This window comes from Coffea eugenioides, chromosome 2, assembly GCF_003713205.1.
Source record: "Coffea eugenioides isolate CCC68of chromosome 2, Ceug_1.0, whole genome shotgun sequence".
Classification (NCBI taxonomy): Eukaryota; Viridiplantae; Streptophyta; class Magnoliopsida; order Gentianales; family Rubiaceae; genus Coffea; species Coffea eugenioides.
Window position 1 is genome coordinate 63,724,898 of NC_040036.1, and position 21,007 is coordinate 63,745,904.

Genomic DNA, 21,007 nt, shown 5'->3' on the forward strand with positions numbered 1-21,007 from the left:
AATTGATTAAAAGTTGTTATAAATAGGAAGTGAAAGGGAAGAGAATTAATTGTAATGAAAAATAAAAAGAATAAAAAAGTAAGAGATCAATATGTTGATTGAAATTTGTTATAAATACGAAGGTAATGAATTATAGGAAAAAATAAAAAATTTTCAAAATTAAGTAATAGTAACTTCTAATATAAAGAAACTTCTATTAAATAATCAAGCCAAATAATAAATTATAAAACATGATTAGACAGATAAAAAATTATTAGTCGATTGATAAAAAGATTTGATAAAGCATAAGAAAAACAAACGTACATGAGGTGGAAACTAATAAATTGATTAAAAGATACTATAAATAAGGGAGTGAAAAAGGGGAGGGACTAATTGTTACTGGAAAAATTAGAAAAAAACACCGAAAAGCATCAAGATTAAGTAGGGAAGAAGATCAGCAAATTGAAGGAAGGACGTTTCAGAAGAGGGGGGATGAGAGATGAATTAGGTGGTACAGAGAGAGCGACGTGAGCGAGAAGTCTCAGTTCGAACCCTTCCGCCTGCTTACACTTTGGGAAAAAAGAAAGAAAGAAAAGGAGTAAGGGCCTTTCAAAACTGGACTCCGCACTCTACGTCGAAGGCGGAAGTACTCTAACAGATAGGAAACGACACAAGTACACACAACCAACCGAGTGCGCGAAACATTCAGTGTCCATCTCCGAGCGCCGTCGTTTCATAGGGGGATAATGGAAGACGGACAAACGCGAAAATGGAAGCGATACGGAAGAGACACGACTTACTCACCTATAAACAATCTGGATGACGGCTGTCTGATGCATATCTTCAGCTTTCTTTCCCCTAAACCTGGTATATGTACCCACAATTTCAATAAATCATGTTTCTTTGCTGGATAGGAAGCCCTATTCTTATCTGATTAGCTGAATTTGTAGCTTTACTCAATTTAGCTAATATGTTGAAACCCATGTCTAAATTTTGATTCTATTTCACTTTATTCTGCAGTATATTTGCTTAATTGTTTGATTTCTACTCTTTTTTTAACGCATTAAGTTATAAAGTTTCAATTTTTAATTGAGAAATCCTTAATTGTGATTTTTAAGCTGAATTCAAGCCTTTTCCTACTGTGCTGTAGGGTTTTTTGAGTTCACTGAAGTCAAAGCTTTTACCTTTACCATAAAGGAGTTAGTTTATTTTTTGGATTTTTGTGACCATAGTTGAACCTTTTGCTGATTATCTTTTTGATAAGTTGTTTTGTATAAATCCGAATCCTGTTATTCAGATTTTAGCAAAGAGTCGACATTAAGCATTTGCACTTGATATGTTTAGTTTGGTTCATCGCTTCCGCGTTCTCCCTTAAACATGTTATTTTAAATTTTGATTGTTGCCAAACAATGCATGCAATTAAAGGGTTGTATGCATTTCTAGAATACGACGTTAGGTGGTATGCAATATACATGAATGTTATTAAAGGTGTAGCTAAAAATTATATACCAGAAAGCATTCATTTAGTTATCATTCCGCGCTGAAGCATTGGATGACTAGTCGAATAAGTGTTTTTTGTAATCACCGTGAAAGTGTTGTTGATTTAAGTCGTTGAGCGGAATGAAGCAGCCATAAAGTCACAGTTTTAAGAAAATTAAGCACAGAAAGGAAAAGGCTATTATTTTCTTATAAAAGATTAACATGGTGCCAGATAATTAGCTTGCACACATGTATGATCCATTATTATATGATCTTTGTCACAAATTGCTGTTGAGCTTGCAGATCGGTATAACACCGCCCTCGTTTGCCACAGATGGCACTTCCTTGCTTGTCATCCACGGCTTTGGCTTCGCGTAGATCGTTCTGTCAAAAATTTATCTAAGCCAGGTGTCTTCCCCAGCATTGAAACAGCTGTTGCTGCAGCAAGGTTAGTAAAAACTACATTTACCTATGCTTGTTTCCTGGGTTATGTGCTAAGATTAGTATTCACTCAGACTTGAGCCTCAATAATGTTCAGGCCTGGGGATACTATTCTGATTGCATCAGGCGGAAGTCATCTAGCATCCAACATCCAGATCAAAAAACCACTTTGCCTGGTAAGTTCAGCTGGTTTCTTGTAACATAATTTTCTTCATAAGTTTGAAAACCATGGTATAACAAAATTTTAATTCCTCTCTGTACTTATTTAGCTTGATGCGTGCATTTTAGTGTGGAGGTAGCAAATTTGTTCAAAAGTTGGAAATGTGTGTTTTAGTGTACTCGATGCCCTTTTCTATTCAGTAGACCATGCAGTTGGAGCCTTCTACTCATGTACAAGCCATTAGAATTGAAGGCTCTCATTGATTTGGTTACATTTGGTCGTCTTTGGTTTTTTTATTAGAACGGGTAGATATTCATCAGGTGAGTTGCTTTGCTTACAAGGTACTTTTGTACTCATCAGTTGTATAACTAAAAACAGGAGTAATAATGAAGGCTCCACTGTTCAGAGGTTGCCAATTACATGATTGATCTTTCTGATAGTTATTGGACAGTGTTAATTTTTTCTTTCTTATTTCCCTCTGCAAGCATCTTGAACCTTTCTTTCTTTTCGATGTCCATTTATTGATTGATCCTAAGAATATTAATGTGCCTAATGTTGAGAACATGGTTGTGTCCCCATACATACTCAAGGGATTTGTGGTGTTTCATCATGGTGAGAATGGATTGGAGAAAGAGTTCTAGTTTAGCTTCATGAAATCTGTGAGGTGTAGATAATTTTAGCGGACATTGTACATTGTTAAAAAATGGTGAAGATGATTGTTTTTTGGATCAGAAATATTCTTTTGAAACTGCGTATGGATCTTGAGATGGTAAAATCATGAAATGGCAAAAATCAGAATTTACTGAAACAAAGCTATGTTGCTAAAATTGCGGGCAGTTTGCGTGTTTCTCTTTGTCACTTATTGTATGAAAAAATTTATGTTGGTAAGGAAAATGAAAAACTTTGGGATTTGAAGAAAAAAGATAGAAAAGTAAACATTAGGATGCCATTTTCTACTTAACTTTCTTGTACAGATTGGAGCAGGGGAGCTTCCTGATGATACAACACTTGTCTGCTCACGAGGCTTTGACAGGTTCGCAAACTTCAAGTGTTTTGTTTGTTTTTTCCCTCTGTGTATTTGTTCCCGCTTAAAAGTCATGGTGAGACTCTGGAAACTGATCATAAAAGAGCATGGTACCAAAATTCAGCAGGTGATGTATCGAAGACTAACTCTTGGTTGAAGAGTAAACAAACGATTTTGTGTTAGTAAAGAAAAATAAAGTTGAGGTGAACTGTGAAATGCAGAATCAATTGCAAAAATAAATGAGAAGATTACCTTACTCTTTTTTGTTTTTGGCCCGGTAATATCTTTTCATGTTATATACGATCATGAAATAGTTATGGATTTTGCGTCTTATATGAGATGGTTAGCGCTCATGGCTTTGATGCGTTTTAGAGAGAGCTTTTCTTGCATTTCTTTTGTACAGATAGTCAGTAGGAAATTTCATTGATAATATCTAGTATATGCAATGTCTTGTTTTAACTGAATGCTTGCAGTGTACATAATCCTTTAGAACCAATGCTGATAAAATTGTTGCTCTGCTATTTCATAGAACAAGATTAAATTCTTTTTGGGTCTTTGATATAAATTGATTTACCTTCCACAAGGTCATTTCCAATTATGTGGAGTATCCCCGATCTTTCTTCTTCGGTTTAAAATATATTGTTCTGAACTTTGTTGTCTGATTACAGAAAGCGGCTTCGTACTCTTTCAATTATTTAACAAATAATGGCAACCTTGGCTCCATTTTTCTTGAAACAGTTAATTATAGTAGTATTTTGAAATCGGTATCTTTTTTATTCTGATTTATTCTATGCAATTACCTCTAAAATGTTTTTGGAGTTAAAATCTTTCGTGGGTCTAAATAACATGTTATTGAGTGGCTTCACGGGTTCGTGAATTCTTTTGCCTAGAATAGAGGCATTTTCAGAAGGGTTTAGTTGGTGGTGTGGATTGGTATAGTCTGTAGTAGTGAACTAGCGATGAGCTCTAGGAAAGATGTTTGTCAGATAGCTTTATCCACTTTTGTTGTGCAATTGATTTGTGGATAGAAAAGTATGTAGCTGTTTGTTTAGCTGTTTATAATGAAATATAGCTGTCCATCTAACTTTTTAACTTTGGTCTTGAAACTGCTTCACTGTTGACCAAAAATTCTCCGTATATGCTGTTTATATTCTGTTTATGTTCTTGTGCAGTGCACTGGAGTTTTCATCCACCTGTAAACTGGCTAATTTGACAGTCCGGGCAGAGCTTGGTTGCTGCCTGCTTCATAGGAGTGGAAGGCTAATAATCGATAGCTGTATTCTTCAGTGTGAGTCAAATCCATTGGACCATCTCTCATATGCAATAGTGAGCACAGCCAGTGCCACTGAGTACGAGGTAGTGCCATCTGCTGTAAAGAGCTGCAGTGACAGTGTGTCTGTTTCCCGAACTAGAATTGAGGGAGGTGCTAAGGCTGTTTTAGCCAGTGGGGCTCTTTCATTGCAGCAAGTTCGTGTAATTTATGCACGGGCTTCTGTCTTTTTCTGGTTTGACATGGAGCATCAACAACAATAATCACTAACCATGTTGTAATTGGAGGAGTTAGATCGTGTATTTAGTCTGAAGTTGATGCTACTGGAGGCCGATTATGTTGTTCATCATTTAATTTTAATTCTCGTGGGAATTTATTATTCCATGCATCATTGGTGCTATTACTATTGCTTGATTGCTGTTGCATTTAAGACGTACAACTCATTTTCTTACTGTAATATATATTATTTTGCTCTTCAAAGAAAATTTATGAAAGGATCCAGCATAATAATGCAATTGAACAGCTTCATATTGATTTTTTGTTGAGAATATCACAGTGGTACATCGGGTTTGTTTGGATTGAGCATTATTTTTTCAATTTTATTTGCTTACATTAACATTACAATTTTTAATACACTTTTTTATCTCACATATATCATATTACAAAAAGTGCTACAGTAAAAATATCCTAAATAACTTACAATCCAAACAAACCGATCGACTATTTTCTCCTTGGGTTTCTCTAGTAATCAAAAAGGTACAAAAACCTTTTTTGTGCAATGAATTAGCAATTTGAGGTATGCGGATTAAAATTCAGTTAATCATGCGGATTTGGATGTACAACAAACTGCCACCAATTCCGATCGAAGCATAACCGAAAATAAAGCAAGCCTTTTTGGACCATACAAATCAGGTATGGTCTTGGCCCTCGCACAAGTCGTTGGCTGGTAAGAAAACATAGATTGCCACCAAAAAACTATACATCCTTCTATCCTAGCCATACATGCTTAAATGTAAGGTGTGATACAATTTAGATTTTCTTATTCACATAGCGTCCTTGCTTAACAAGAGTGTTAACTCACTTTAGCATGCATCTGAATTGACCTATTTTTGCTCTGAATCCATTCCTCATAACATATTCGAGACATGGCAGCAATAGTGCGAAAATCCAGAGATATATAAAAACGGCTGGAACCAATCGAATTGGTTTGGATTCTAGATAAAGTACTTGAAATAAAGTAGTTGCACCGCTAAAGAGCAGGATTACTTCTGATCGTTGCCCTGCTAAACATTTTGCCTCATATTCCAAAGAGCAGCAACAATCTTTTGCTAGTGAGATGCAAACCCCTTTGCAGATGTTGATTCGGCGATCAGTCGGAATCATAGGAAGTCAATGCAACGTCACAACAGATTAAACCAAATTGCGAACAGTTACTGAAAGATTTCTTTTAACAAGTAGCTTTAAATCTTTGAAGTCTGCTGCACCACCCCAAATGATCTTTTCTTTGCTTAAATAAAAGCATGCAATTCCAAAATTTCACAGCAATTGTCCTTGAAGAAAGTTCAATTTTGCAGACAAACTTCTAGTAAAATACAACATAAAAATTTCTTAGAAGTCCAATGGCATACCGCATACAACTCCCAAACCGGTCAAAACTGCACCCCCTTATGGTTGTCACAAAAAGAATGCATCATTTCATCAAAGTCACACGCATTCTTTTACCTTCATTTTGTCTGTCCGCAGAAAATTTGCCCCTCGGGACTCATTAGAACTCCGCACCTATCCTTGTTGCATACCTGCATTTTTTGTTTCATTCATTTTTGTGGCATCCTACTGCTGTGTATTCTCGTTAATTGAACACAACTTCATCATATGATGGAACTACCTAAAACCCAAGAAACTGTAAAAATCAAACAAAATAAAAAGGGTTAAAGAAGTTAATAAAATGTAACAAACAATCTATGTTGATTTATATTCTGAAGCATTTACTTCTAAGTTGTATCCTCTGATACGGTAAAAATCCCAGTTTATATTGAAAGTTGTAAACAAAGACAGCACATAGTGACATACTGCCATGACAGAGACTTCAATGGACCTAATTATAACCTAGTTCGCAATTGAGGAGACATGAAAAAGTATTATTGTTGGATATAACAAGGCCGATGCAATGCATCAGTGTCAAATACCGAAACAGATCCAAATATAAGCCCCGGTAAAATCCTTTAGGGTGCGTTTGGTTCTATAGAATTGGAATTGAAATTCTATAGAATTAAAATTGTATGAATTGGAATTCCTAAACATTGGAATTCTTTTGTTTGGGAAATGCATAGAATTGATACAGAATTCATTTCGAATTTCAAATTCTTTGTTTGGATGGGAGAAGAATTCATTAAGAATTAGAATTGTTTCCATCTAATATTTGCTTGCATAAAATTTTCTTTTTTTTTTCTTTTTCCTATGTAATAATTTTTTAACATTTAGCTAATTGTTATTAAAGCTTCAATGAAAAAACCAATTAGTGCCTTTAATAATTTATTTTTTCTTGCATTTAACTAATTGTTACTAAAGCTTTAAAGGAAAAAACCAATTAGTTCCTTTTCTGCATATATATATATATATATATATATATGACTCTTGTTTCCTTTATTCTTAATTAAATTATATTAAATAAAAACTAATTATATATTCTAACTTAAAAAGTAGTTAATATTTATCAAGTTAAAACCTATTTTTTTTTAAGTTAAGAACTTTAAATTTTAGAAAATTAAAAACCTACTCTATTATATGAATTGGAGAGGGAAGTCATACCTTTTACCTACTATAAATGTTTGAGTTTTGCATCTTACAAGAAAGTCCCATATATGAATATGCAAACAAAGTGATTTAAGCAAAAAAGAAAAAGTGAAAGAAACACAATTTTAGGAAGTTTGAAAAAAAAAAAAGACAGGAGATTGATAAGATTGCTGTTGGAACGCCCATTTGTTGACTCTTAAGAGGTGTGATTCAAAGGCGGGCAACACAGGGCTGGCAGAGGTGGATGCACAAGTCAACATAAACAAGGGAAGGAGGAGACTGACATAAATTAATTAAAACCCCAAAATTTCAACCTGAGTTATGCAATGGGCAGCGAGTGGAGCATGGAGAAGTGGAGGTGGCAACAAAAGTGATGGGTGGAGGCAGCACAATTGGAGGAGGCGGCGGCAGGAATGCTCCAACAGAGCACTAGATATGCCGATTGATAATGGAAAGAGGAGAGAGGTTTGAGTTTTTTCCATCAATTTTATAGTTGACCCATTTTTGAGATTTTACCCGTACAAGACCCGCGTGTTGACCCGATTTAGGAGTTCAGCCATGGAATTGGAATTGGAATTCTTTGGTCCAGCCAAAGAATTGGAACCATGGAATTCGATCAATTTGGAATTGCAATTCGATTCTAATTCTACAGGAACTATAGTACCCAAACACAAGAATTGAAATTGGGGCCCCAATTCCAATTCTACACTCCAATTCTATGGGGAACCAAACATACCCTTAGTTGAATTACATGAATTCAATATCCTGTAAAGTACTACTTCAATCATAACAGGAATGTAGTTATTTTGAACTTCATATCTGTGCCTGCATGATCTTAATACATGGGGCAACATTTCTTTTAGCCTACTAAAAACTGAGCAATGTGTACATAGCCAACAAAAGCTGGATGTCTTATATGCAAAGGTTCAGCTAAAAAGTCAATGGAACTAGAATCTTTATTTGTCTATATATAATTTCAAATCTTAAGCTAGCAAGAAATAACTTCCAATCGAGGTGTGTGAGATTTTAGAGAAAATCTAAAGACAGTAAATCGCATAGAACAAGAGAGACTACCTCTCTCTCGCTCTCTCCCTCTCTGTCATCTTCCTCTAGGCAATCTCCTAGTTGCAAAACTAGTGATTCTCCTTCAAACCACCTTTCGTTCTGGGAAACACACCCAATATATCAATATGGATAACCTATTATCCTCATTCCCACACAACAAATGGGTTTTCGACGTCAAATATTCTACTTGTCCTGTTAAAATGGGTGATTTGAGCAGGTTTGAAGGGGTCACAAATGGGTAACGTATATAATTGGATCAACCCATTTATACCCATATGGGTATATGGAATTACCCACTAATGACCCGCTTGAAAATTTTTTTTTTTTGTTCTTTCAAATGTTGTTTGACAAGAAATAACAACATTTATTGGCATTGGGTTGGTAAGAAATTCAAATTTATCCGCTTACATTCACCAATAATTGAGTTTAAATGTGCAATTATTTTTAAATGGGTATAAATGGTTAATGCAGATCAACCAATTACCCACCAATTAAATGGGTTTAATTGAATCACCCATCTAAACCCATTCAAAGTTCATCCATACACACATCCACTTATGAATGGGCTCGTTTGGGCGGATCAACATAATTAGGTTATGATTGACACCTGTAGCCGAGACATAATAGGATACCTGGATCTAGCAAAATTGCTTCTAGAAAGATTATAGCTCGCATTAGAAAGAGAAGCACATTAGAGGGTGCCTAGTTTCAATGTAAAATATAGAAAACCTAGGGCAAGTGGTTACACCATTCTGTCACACTTATTTACTTAATAAGTGTTAACCTAAATTTAGGCTACAGTATCTGAAATCACACCATTGTGTCACGCTTATTTACTTAATATATGTCTCCACTAACTGCTATGTTGTGTGGTTCACACTCAAGTCCTCACAATTAATGGTCTCCAAGAAGTTCTTGCATTAAACTAATCCATACTTAGATGACGCATTGCTACCAAATGCATGGGTCGAACACTGGACACAATTTAGAATCATATATCAGTTTTCTTTCATTAGCGACTAGAGAACTGCAACTGGCTTATGTGAATTCATGCAGGCAAGTCGGGCAATTCATAAAATTTGCAAGAAAGCTGCTGTTATTATAGCGTTGATTACATGTAGTGAAAGGGCAAAGTAAGATGTATAATTATCAATGGAATATGTTAAATTCACCAAGTAACAATGGGAAAGCTCACCTAATAATGTGTAGAAACAGAGGTGGCCAATATAATATCAAGAAGCTGATCTCCGTTGTAAAACCAAATCATTAGCAGAATAATAATCAGCAATAAGTCGGTACATATATGAAGGATTATGTCCCCCGCTGTCAAAAAATAAATAATGAATCAGAAAAATTCCAGGAATGAAGAAATCTAAAATAAGTGTATAGCTATTTAATCCATGAAGTTCTTAGATAAAATATTTTAGTTTAACTACTAAAAAAACACTAAAGGTAATAGGTACTGCCTAGAACTATGAAAGACATCTTATAAAGCATTAATTAAACTTACGTATCAGTAATAAATAGGCTAACAAGATTTGGAGGCACATAATCAAATGCAGGATTCACAACATGCAGGATAGGAGAACCAGAGCCACTTCCAAAATCTAGGCAATCAGAAAATTCCCCAAAGTCCAAGAGCTCGGATGGGGACCTCAATTCATTCAGTAAGACCTCTGGATTGTGAGGATAGAGAGGGCACAGCTGCAACATGAGCAGAAGGGTAGTTAGCTAACATAAACTTCCATGAGTAAGAAGTGGTGAGATACACTGACCAGCGAGCTGGAGTCTTGCACATATAGGGATAGGGGGAGTGTGTCAAATTAGACACTCAAACATAATCAAGAAGTTAGCACATACAATGTAGTCCAACTTTAGATATAATAATAGCTAACACATTGCCTTAAAGGATGGGATAGAAAAGGCCCGTGAGGTAGTGGAGCTATTTTATATATTGCACGATCAACAGATCAGTTGGAATTCAATTCAAACTGCTGAAGATTGCTTGTCAGGCATATCACTAGATCAGTGACAAGAAACTGATGCCCTTACAGCACAGACTCATTCTTTGATTCAAGAAACCACAGAAGAACAAAACCAATTTCTGGTTTATAACTTCCAATACAGTTAACAGAACAGACAAATAGTGTCAGCAAAAAGTATTCCACAACAGTAAAGTGGGGCCAAATGAATCAATCATGCAGTTGTTTTAAGCTAAGTAACATTTAGCAATAGCTCACAAACCTGCTGAAATGCATGAAAGCACAATACTAAAAGGGTTGAGATTTTTTTAATATAACTGCTACCACTGCTTTGGTTCCATAAGCCAAAATCAATAAGCAAGATGTAAAAGTGTGAAATTCTAACTGAGAGATGCAAGCCCTAAATTTGGGGCCAGTGTCTCGTCAACTATACATTTGGCAAAAGCTGATTATTCAGAAGTGACTCTAGAAGATTAGATTTCCCACAATCTCACAGATGTTCCTATTTGTTGTGAAAAAATAGATTAAAAACTAAACATGGATGTTCTTAAAAAAAAAAAAAAGACTGATATAAACATGTTCAAACCTGGATGTTCAAAGGTTGTAAAAACTTATTATTGATGAAAATGACCGAAATGCAATCAGATGCTGAATATAAGAAATTTCATGTTGAATAAGTAACTTTCTTGTATCACATATTTTATAATAAAAATTAAACCACCTAAAAGTATTTGATAGTTATACATTATAAAAACATTCTAAAAAGTTGAACATCAAACTTAAATTGTATTTCATTCTTGATATTTTTGTAGTTTAAACAAGTTTGGAAAATAATTATTGTCCACAGAAAGTTCAGCTGTTAATCAGATTAGCTAAAGCTACACTTGCGTAGGTTGCAATTTTTAGCTTTTTCTGGTTATTAAAAATCTAAATTCTAGATGCTAAAGCAAATACAAAAAATCAGAAAAAGAAAATTTGAATTTTCACAATCAAAATGCATAATCAGCTAACATAATGAAACAAGAAATGCCCCTTCATGTAATCTGTCAAAGCAGATAACATCTAAAGATATGTTTAAGTGTGACTACAACTTCTATTCTACTCAACACCAGATAACCTGTGCCCCAGAAGGACCAATAGGCAGCTGCATGCTGGACATTGAGCTTTTTTTATATATAACTTGCTCTCTAAGCTCTAGCGTTAAAAAATATAAGACAGGCTTGAGGCCAAAGGTAATAATGTCCTCTAAATTGTTCAAGAAACAAAGAATTAGAACGTGACAAGTCAATTTAATATTGTTTTCTACTGTTCAACAATTGATTGATACGTTGACAGAAAAGCCCCCGTTGAAAGAAATGTCCTCTGAATTGTTCAAGAAACAAAGAATTAGAACGTGACAAGTCAATTTAATATTTTTTCTACTGTTCAACAGTTGATTGATACGTTGACAGAAAAGCCCCCATTCCCAAATTGAACAAACACGTGACTTCAGATATTTCTCACGAGGTGCTGAAACAGAAGTCTCTGTCTCTTGAATAAGAAACCCTTTATGCTTCAATGGTGGAAATCAGTGGTGTCCAATCAAATTGCCTTAATGGATTTCACAATGACCGTGGACCTTGCTTAAGACCACAGTATATGAACTCACTCACCATGTAGTCGTATACCTATTAAAATTTGCTATATGGTCTTTGTACAATAGCTCAAATGTATATTCGCTCTCAATATCTTGTTTGAGTATGCAAACATGTCCATGAAATCTGACCTTTTCAGGCTTTTGACATGGGATCTTGATGAACATTGTCTTCTGATCAATAGCCCAAAAAAAAAAATTGCATATTCAGAAAGGTCCAACAGTATCCTAGATTTCTACTTGACTAAGTAACGTTTTCAAATTAGAAGCAATTTTGAGTAACATACACCAAACATTCTTGAAAATCAAATTAGGGGAAGAAGATCTCAGAAAAGTTTGGGCTCATTAGCATTATATCAAAAACAGATTTTGCTATTTAAGAAGTCTGAATGTTGATCATGGTAGCCAAACAGATAAAACTAGCACTTGGACCCCAAAGACTCAAAACACTATATGTGCTCCCCCATTTGTTCCTCATTGTTTCCACTGCCAACTTTACAATGAATCTGCTTTCAGAGTTTCCAACACATAAAGGTATCCAATTGACCAAGACAATTCAGAGGAATGTAACACAATATCAACTTTCTGCAGAGGGATATAACAATTTTGTATGTTTAGCCAACTTACCTTCTGTAGACAGATTTTGATATGAAACACAAACTCTACTATCCATAACAACCCAAATATGATTTTTATTATCCATTACGTTCAAAAGCTTTTATCATTTGTTCAATTTTTTATATCTCACAGAATGGTCAGTTATGGATTACCCCTTATATGAAGGAGAAAATACTCATGATTAATAGGTGGTTCTGTAGGCAAGGACAACTTTGATCAGAGATCTCCCCCAGTTTTGATGTGTCAAACATTTTGGACTGACCTCACATAAAGAAAACTCCCCTTCATTACTTTTAACTTATATCCAAAGTTGCATCTTGCCTTCGTTTACTTAAAATAATTTCTTTAGGCTATGCATAACTTTAAGAAGCAAAATGTCATATCCACACTGGATAAACTTTCTGTTGAGTGTGGTAGCTATCCAAGAATGGTGCCACTCAGTAGGCAACAAATAGCATTTTTCCTTTCAAAAGATTCAGAATAATTCCAACAACCAGAAAAATGATTATATTCTGATAAGTGGACCTCATCCACCAAGTACAAATTCATAAAACAAGTCATTTAACTTGGTTGTCGGCTTTCTGAATGTGCTAACCAACACTTCTGCAGATGCTGTACTAGAGACAGCCCAACCATTTTAGAAAAAAATCCAATTAAACTAAGATGTTTTAAATTATCTCTTGCCTGATTCTAAAGCCAGGTCACAATTCTGAAGTTGTCTTGTAAATGCTATTCCCCAGCAAAAATAAAGGAAATATATGAAACATAGAACTGCATCTTAGTACACACTCCATTTACTCAAACAAAAAAAATAAAATTCTGCCCTGCAGCAAAACTCAATCAAATTAATGTGGTTTCCCTTGAAGAATTTTTTGCAACATGAAACTTTCTACATCATAGACATCTTAATAACTATTTCATTAAACTCTAGATAACAGAAAGTGAACCAGCATACCAGAGAAACTTCAATTTTATCACATACATACAAGTCATCTTGTTATTGCCAACAATCTTCAGAGGGGAATAGGTACCCCCTCCTACCTTTATTGCTAGAATAATAGGGCTGGAAGACATTTTTAAGCATGAAGTGTAGAACTCTATCAAATAAGCACACATGAGGAAGCAAAGAAAGAAACATGAGGTGCAGTTTTTAACTATAAAATCACTCTACCTAGAACACTTAAACTCCTCTGCCATTAGGAAATTGATGCCAGCTCAACTATGAGGTTGTTTAGATTAGTCAAGACATGAAAGGAAGCTAGAAGGTCTTTTTCAACAATTCCACCATCAATTGGTTCTCTGAAGTACTTAAATAGGTGACAATAGATAACGAAATTCGGTTTGATACTTCAGGACATAGCTTCAGCTCATTGACATATGCTTTGTGGATCACCCATTTTTTTTGTCAACCTTCTTTTCACAAAACAAGAAAACATGGTTGAGATGGTTTATCCTTAATAGACAAGGAAAACATATCATTCATAAGTGCCTCAGTCTGCACATTAGAGCTCATTGATCATAAACACACACTAACAGATTCGACATTCACATTTTTAACTTCATTTTAACATTTTACTTCTTCAATCCAAAGAAGTAAATCAGAACAATTCTCATTGGCACATTCCAAATATTCATTGCTGGTATTTTTAAGATGAAAAGGCAAAACATTCTTCATTACATAGAAACTAACTGAATTGACTCACTACTTTATTTGTAGCTCTAAAACAGGGTCCATTTGGTTTATTGGAAAAAAAAGGATAGGATTACTAATCTCATGTCATCCTTTGTTTGGTTGATTTTACCAATCCCATTTATTCTAAATTAATAATCCCAGAGGGAAGGTAGTACTATTTATCCTAGGAAGACAGCTTTATGTGATAAAATGACTTTTCAAAGTTATTTTCAGACAACCATGTTATATTAAATCATTTCCATACTTACCAGCCATAATATTGGACTTCCAAAAATGCATGAACAATATAACACTATCCAAACTCCAAACAACCATTTTACATAGATGAACAAATGAAAAATGAGTCACCTCAGGATAACTAATCCTGGTATGACTCCCTTATCCCATCCACAAAACAAGTGAGGCCACATTAGTTCAGAATGCTAACTGCACTTAAATGTAAACATATTTTCCACTTGAATTCTTTCAGAAATCACAAGAATAGAATTGTTTCATGATGAGGTCAGGGGGGAAAAAAACAATATTCAGTAAATTACACTGCATAGGAATGCTAACTGCAGATGAACCTACACACAGACGCACACACATATAGGATCTCATCATTAATCATAATAGAGACACTGTAATTCAGGTGAGAGAACATATTCTAAAGATTAAACTGCTTGAGAATGATAACTTTGGATAAAATCAAACATGCAACAGAATTCTATCATTAATCGCCTAAAATATTTCAGAAAAAGATTTTCTACGAGTTCCATGATGGAGCACTTATTATCAATCTAATCAATAAATCATGTCAACTAAGAGCCTTTAAAATTCCCAAAGAGTCAATTTGATTATAAGCACTAGCAGCAATCAGATTTCAATTATAGCAACCTGGAGATGCATTTGAACAATCGCCAATGAAGGGATTTCCAGAGCTTCAGATGTGGTTGTTGGAAACTCCATATAACCTACAATCATTTCTAAATAATTGTCCAAGGTTATTTGTTCTTTCATCCTTTTCCATCCACTGGGGTAAATAAACAATTAGACTTCTCGGGCATCCCGAAGAAGCACCTGTTGAATTTTTACTACTCTCATTACATGTCTTCGAATTTAGCTTTTTAGCCATTTACTTAACACGCTTACTGCATCACAGCTCAAATCTTCTTTTTCATTTAAATTCCATGACCTCAATATTAGTATTCTGTCACAAGAAAAATCTACAAGCTCTTCCTTATTACTTTTCATGTATCAAAAGTAATATCCAAAACTTCAAGTTCATTCGCTCTGAAACGAACTACAAGCTGTAGTAACTACATCCATTCTCTGCAAATTAAACAAGTTGATCTTGTAATTTATTGCTTGAGCTGAGTTTTGACACCAACAAACCTTATGAATTCCTGCAAGTACAACGAAAGGGACTGCATGCCTTTGAGCTGCTAAAGCCACCATATTCAATCCAACAGGTGCTATAACCCCACCATTAGCCATCACAGCATGAGCTCCAACAATAACCTTAAAAAAGGAAAAAAAAATAATCAAGTGAAAAGCATGATGGAATTTAAAAAAGAAAATAATCAATAAGCCACAATCACTGCATACCATATTCACACGGGAAATCATTGCAAAGACAGCAGAATCAGTAATTACTGTGGTTTGAAGCCCCCTTGTAACCAGCTCTTTTGCGAGGGTATGTCCCTGATATCTGATTTTAGCGGAAGATGAATCAATTAAAAGAGTGGGAAATACTGGAAACCTAAACATACTAGAAGCTGTATTTTGGTATCTGACAAAGTAATTAGCCTCTTGTCTCACCTCGGAGCACCCTCTGCAACAAATACACGAAATGATCTCTTTTTCTCTTTTGCAGCGCACAGAAATTCCACTACCGTCCTTGAACTGCCCAAAGTCAATATTACCTCACTGAAACAAAAGAGACATAACAACCAACAGATAATCAGATTAAAATCAACTAGTATCATATCAAATACACTAACATACTAATTAAAAGGTTCAAAGGGGTAGCACCACATAAACTTCGACATATTGAAAGACAAACAAAATGTAAATACTGGACCTCAATTGAATCAATTCTTGACTAGCATTTATTGAGCTAGACTTAAGCTCAAGCTACTACAAACATTTTCCAATTAGATCTCAGGCTGCAAAAACGTGAACCAACACACTCCTTTGCCTATATTCATATTTGGTTCTATTTCATTCTAGTTTCAATCACATATCCATACACTCTAGCAAATGGTCTGAACCATACTTTTATGCAATGGTAAGAGATGATTATCTCTATGGAGGTTTGAATTTTCAGTATTTATAGGGATTGAAATGGACATGCAAAGTAAGCTCGAAGAAAAAACAGAGACAAGAGTGAAGAAGATACTGAGAAGCAATGACGGCAAGCTGGCCAATGTGACCTAACAGTTACCCATAGAAAGGTAAGCAGCCGAAATCACTACTTGCTCAAAATGTAGTGTGCTAGGCGTAGGATACTAACCAAGCCGTCATACAGTTGAACCACATGTTGCAATAAACATATGGGATCTTAGATCACCCAATTCAGTGATACAGAAATAGCTAATATACCATATTTGGCAAGAGTGCAAGATCATACTGATAGGCCATTTGCTGAGCCATTAGCTTTCCCTTTAACTGAGAGCAAGATCCATACCATGTCTATGAGCACACAAGCTATCACTGAGATTTCTATAAAATCATAGCTGAAGAAGGCTCTACTGCTGATGTGCAGAATGCGAAGAAAAAATCTATTACTGTTTGGACAATTCCAGAAAGCAACAGTCTGGAGCTCCTTGCTTTTTTTTCAATTGATTCCATGTGCTTGCCTTTATTTTAATCAACTAGAGGTAGCATACGTATTATCTGAAATTAGAGTTTCTAGAAGTCTAAGTGTTGGACATAAGAACTCAAATTTGGTGGTCGCCCCCTACGGGTGGCAAATCTAATTGGGGATGTACATCTTTTCACTGAGTGCTTTCTTAGTTGTTAAATTTTCTTAGCTACAATGTTCCCTTGGTGCTTAAAACGTCTCTGCACAGAAGGCTAGCTCTCTCTCTATATATGTCAGTTGTAATAGCTTAGGAAGGTTGAAATGGAAAGAAATTGTGTTTTATTGAGCATTTTGACAACAACTTTGCTTTCTTTCAGAGATGAAGGCAACCTACGCTCATATGCTTAATACAAAAGGAAGTCTAGGTGGAACTCCTAGAGCTTCTTACTTCTCCTTCTCTCACTCTCTTGCTTCCTGCTGAACTCCAACTTCTACACTCTTATTCTCGGATTTTGATAGCTTAAAATGCTGAAACTATCTTCTAACCTTAAAGATTCTTTGTGCTGCATCAATTTATATAACCTGGCTAATGTAAATTTCTCCTCGAGCTGGTAGTTCGAAAATACTAATCATTATAATAAGCTCAGCTAAAAAGACACCACCATTACCCGCTTGAGTTTTATAATTAGGATGTTGCCACACTTTCCTTAAACAAGCAGATAAGCCAAGATTAGTTAGTCCAAAGTCTGTACGAGCTCACTGGGATCGCCAATACCTTTGTTGACCTTTTATTGTAGACATTTTCAATGATAATCAATTCAACTCTGACAACATGGGAAAATTCCTAATATTGATTATTCTCTTCTTTCGGGACAATACCTTAATGTTTCCCATATCTTTCCAATCATATGGAGGCTAATTGTTTATGCATATTAATCAATTTTAACAGGCCTAGCAAGGCTGAAAAGAACTCCAAAGGAACACAAGCTTACATATATTGCATCTAAATAATCAATTCTAAAGGTTTTCTAACCAAATCCAGCTTGACAGAGGATGTGAAACCTGGCACTCAAGTCCAATCATTTGAATTCAGCTTCAGAAAAGCTTATTCACTTAAAACTCAACTAAGATCAATTGCTCCCATAATTCCAAGCAAGCACTACCAAACAAAACTTTTGGGAAAAGAAATAAATGAACACAATGAAAAACAATCAAGAAACACAAGATAATGAAAAAACAAAGCCCTCAGTTCAATGACTATAAAAATTACATGGTAAGACATTCATCAACTCTCTTGAGAAAAAGCACACTACAACCTACTTATTCATAAAGCTGAGTTGTTATTATCCTCCTTCACAGCAAAATGTCATTAAGTTATGACAAACTTACAGTGACATACTTTACCTAATTTTACAAAAATTAAGATAGAACTCAAAGCTAGATTTGTCAATAGTAACTTAATGAAGTTAGCAGTCTTGAGGAAAATTGCAAAGATCAATCTAGTACTCCCAAAGAAAATGGATTTAATCAAAGATGTAAGTGATAATTTCCTATTGTCTTCAGAAAAGCAAAGGCAACTTCAGTTCAATGAAGTTCTATCAAACCAATAAAAGGAAAACAAATTATCTAGAGAATATATAATCCAATTCCCACAATGCATTTTTAGCTAGTGTGGGTAGCCAACATGAAGGCAATATTTCAGCCATATCCCACAGAATCTTGTAACTGGACTTCTGCAATAGCATGTATTGAACTTAGTTCCACAGCCAGCCAACCAAACAAACATGCTAGTATGACAAAGGTAACTTTAATTGATCATACTCAATCATTTGAGAATATGATAAATAACATGAGCACATATTTCCTGTTCCCACTATGATTGATGACGTAAAACAAACTTAAGTGGTATTTAGAAGTATAAAAGAACTTTCACAAAAGCATTAAAGAAAGATACTTTTGATGTATATGCTCCACAGCTTGCTCGGCAATCTGTTCATGGCAAGTGACTATGTCTTGAATCAGTTCATTAACTGCCTCAATGACATTATGCTTTAGCCTTTTTGTGCTTGAATTCTTATCAGCAGCTGAGAACAAATATTAGCAGCACACGTCAAATGCAGAGACACTTAAAAGCAACACCAACATATTAAATTATGGTTTATAAGTACACAAGGTGACCAGCATAGGTAAACTACTGAATAATCACTAGCCATGATGGCTACCGCAGAGAAACCAAGGTGCTTGGATCTATAATCACCAAGAATTCACATTCAACCGTCTAGAAACCAATAATGGGATTATTTATATAAATGGAGAAAATGGTATACTTACATTTGCTTTTTCCCTCAGAATCGCCTCCTGAAGAAGATGTATGAGGAACAGCTGCTGTATGTGGTACATCCTCAAGAAGCGTTTGCAAGGAGGGAGGCCTCAAAGTGCTTCTGGCAGCAGCAGCAACAGCTGCTGCTGATAAAGCGGGATGTTCATCATGCCCAACATCATCTTCATCGTCACTTCCAGCAGACAGACTCAGCCCGCCAATTGCAGCTGCAGTGAGAGAGAGATCCTCCTCTCTAATGATATGTAAAACACGCCTTACAACATTACCAACAGCAAGCTCTGCAACCAGTCATATCCAATATCGTGAAAAAGCAAGCAACAAATTACTGTAAGCAAATTATGGTATAAGTGCCACAATTATGTATAAAATTATGTATCACTTTTCTCCACCCTATTCAATTATTTTCGAGATGAAAACGTACAATTACAGCACAACGGATTTTTATACATATACATTTCATTTCAGTTAATTCTTTTCTGTTTTGCACCATCTTTTTTTCCTTTTCCGTTTAAGCTCAGCCAGAAATAATTACTCTTTATCCTTGCATCATTGATAAATAAAATACCCTGAACAGTTTTATCAGTGATAAATAAAATACCTAACCAGTTTTTAAACTAACATAGAATTGAAAAACCGCAAACTACAATTATTATATTAAAAATTACAAAAAAAAAGAAAGAAAAACAGAAAACAAATAATGTTTCATTTTACATACCAACAGGATTAGCAGCTATTAGCTGCTCTCCAACAGCTTTAACAGCGTCAATTAGTGCTCCGGCCTGGTTTGTATTGGGAAGCCTTTGCTGCGAAATGAATGACCTCAGCACTTCCGCGGTTACCTTCGCCGTGGCCTTTGAGCCTTCAATTTTACTAGTTTAATCACAAACAAAATGGAAACCAGAAAATGAACAAACAAATAAATAAACAGAATTCATATTCTGGAAAAATTCGAGGGAATAATCTCATATGGATTACCGTCTTTTGAGCTTGATTAGAAAGTCGTTCACGAGAGCATGCACGTCAGGCATGATTTTCAGCAGACAAATTCACCTGAATTAAGCGAAAACTATATGAATACATAATTGAAAAGAAAGATGTGTACAAAATTGAAAAATTGAAGTAACTTTTGTACAGAGATTGCATAGATTGAATATTACAGATGAAGGGAGGCAATCGAAGAAGCTCAAAAGTGATAACTTCTTTGTTGTAGTTGGGTTCTGGTGGGGGATTAGCGAGGGCTTAGGAGGGAATTTGATTCGTGGCTTTTGAGCTGGGAAGGTTTTCTAATTTGTGGTGATTGTGTTTGGATATCAAAATATTTTTTGTTTGTATCGTAAATATATCATTCAACCCATCTTTTTATATTTTTAATCACCTTTTTATTTCACATACATTATATCACAAAAAGTATTACAGTAATTATTTTAAATAATACTCTATCCAAACAAGGGCTTTCAAGATTTGTAAGGCCTGTGATTTTTTTTTTTGTTTTTAGTTTTATCTACCTTCTAATAGGTAGGGGGAAATTTTTATGAAAAGTTTTATGAGGGACTTAGTGGCAAAAAAAATTAGGATGGGAATTACTAAAATTTATTTAGTTATTAAGTATATCTTTTAGAGGTTATTTTAAGACTTTTAATATGACCCATATTATCAAGGGTAAAAAACAAAAAAATTACTTGTAATTAAACGAGCATGCAGAAAAATCTCACGTAATTTCAAAATTTATAATCCAATCCCTCGT

General features: G+C 34.9%; 2 protein-coding genes across 4 annotated transcripts; one reads left to right on the top strand and one right to left on the bottom strand.

Moving 5' to 3' along the window:
- Nucleotides 1-401: 401 nt before the first annotated feature.
- LOC113760872 (F-box protein SKIP5) lies at nt 402-4,842 on the top strand. The gene is made up of 5 exons (XM_027303611.1): nt 402-846; nt 1,762-1,906; nt 1,997-2,075; nt 3,034-3,092; nt 4,256-4,842. The coding sequence occupies exons 1-5, from the start codon at nt 726-728 to the stop codon at nt 4,614-4,616; spliced, it is 765 nt and encodes a 254-aa protein (XP_027159412.1). The 5' UTR covers nt 402-725; the 3' UTR covers nt 4,617-4,842.
- A 921-nt stretch (nt 4,843-5,763) lies between these two features.
- On the bottom strand, nt 5,764-20,543 carry LOC113760871 (translation initiation factor eIF-2B subunit beta). Of its 3 annotated transcripts, none has more exons than XM_027303610.1 (11): nt 20,421-20,543; nt 20,239-20,313; nt 19,979-20,133; nt 19,254-19,541; nt 18,877-19,006; nt 15,938-16,045; nt 15,725-15,827; nt 15,512-15,637; nt 9,722-9,915; nt 9,407-9,534; nt 5,764-6,149 (listed from the first exon to the last, which is right to left on the bottom strand). In XM_027303610.1, the coding sequence occupies exons 2-10, from the start codon at nt 20,289-20,291 to the stop codon at nt 9,444-9,446; spliced, it is 1,248 nt and encodes a 415-aa protein (XP_027159411.1). In that variant the 5' UTR covers nt 20,292-20,313; nt 20,421-20,543; the 3' UTR covers nt 5,764-6,149; nt 9,407-9,443. The 3 variants fall into 3 exon arrangements, with proteins under 3 accessions (XP_027159411.1, XP_027159410.1, XP_027159409.1); XM_027303609.1 differs by having other exon boundaries at nt 5,764-6,238; XM_027303608.1 differs by having other exon boundaries at nt 5,764-6,253.
- Between the last annotated feature and the right edge of the window lie 464 nt (nt 20,544-21,007).

What these genes read in the sequence shown, in the direction of transcription:
- LOC113760871 (XM_027303610.1), bottom strand. Translation starts at nt 20,291, where the DNA reads ATGCCTGACGTGCATGCTCTCGTGAACGACTTTCTAATCAAGCTCAAA. An exon ending in CTAATCAAGCTCAAAAGACG is followed by an intron (nt 20,134 to 20,238) that starts GTAATCCATATG and finishes TGATTAAACTAG; the next exon opens with TAAAATTGAAGGCTCAAAGG. An exon ending in TTCTGAGGGAAAAAGCAAAT is followed by an intron (nt 19,007 to 19,253) that starts GTAAGTATACCA and finishes ATTTGTTCTCAG; the next exon opens with CTGCTGATAAGAATTCAAGC.
- LOC113760872 (XM_027303611.1), top strand. Translation starts at nt 726, where the DNA reads ATGGAAGACGGACAAACGCGAAAATGGAAGCGATACGGAAGAGACACG. An exon ending in TCAAAAAACCACTTTGCCTG is followed by an intron (nt 2,076 to 3,033) that starts GTAAGTTCAGCT and finishes TTTCTTGTACAG; the next exon opens with ATTGGAGCAGGGGAGCTTCC. An exon ending in TGCTCACGAGGCTTTGACAG is followed by an intron (nt 3,093 to 4,255) that starts GTTCGCAAACTT and finishes GTTCTTGTGCAG; the next exon opens with TGCACTGGAGTTTTCATCCA.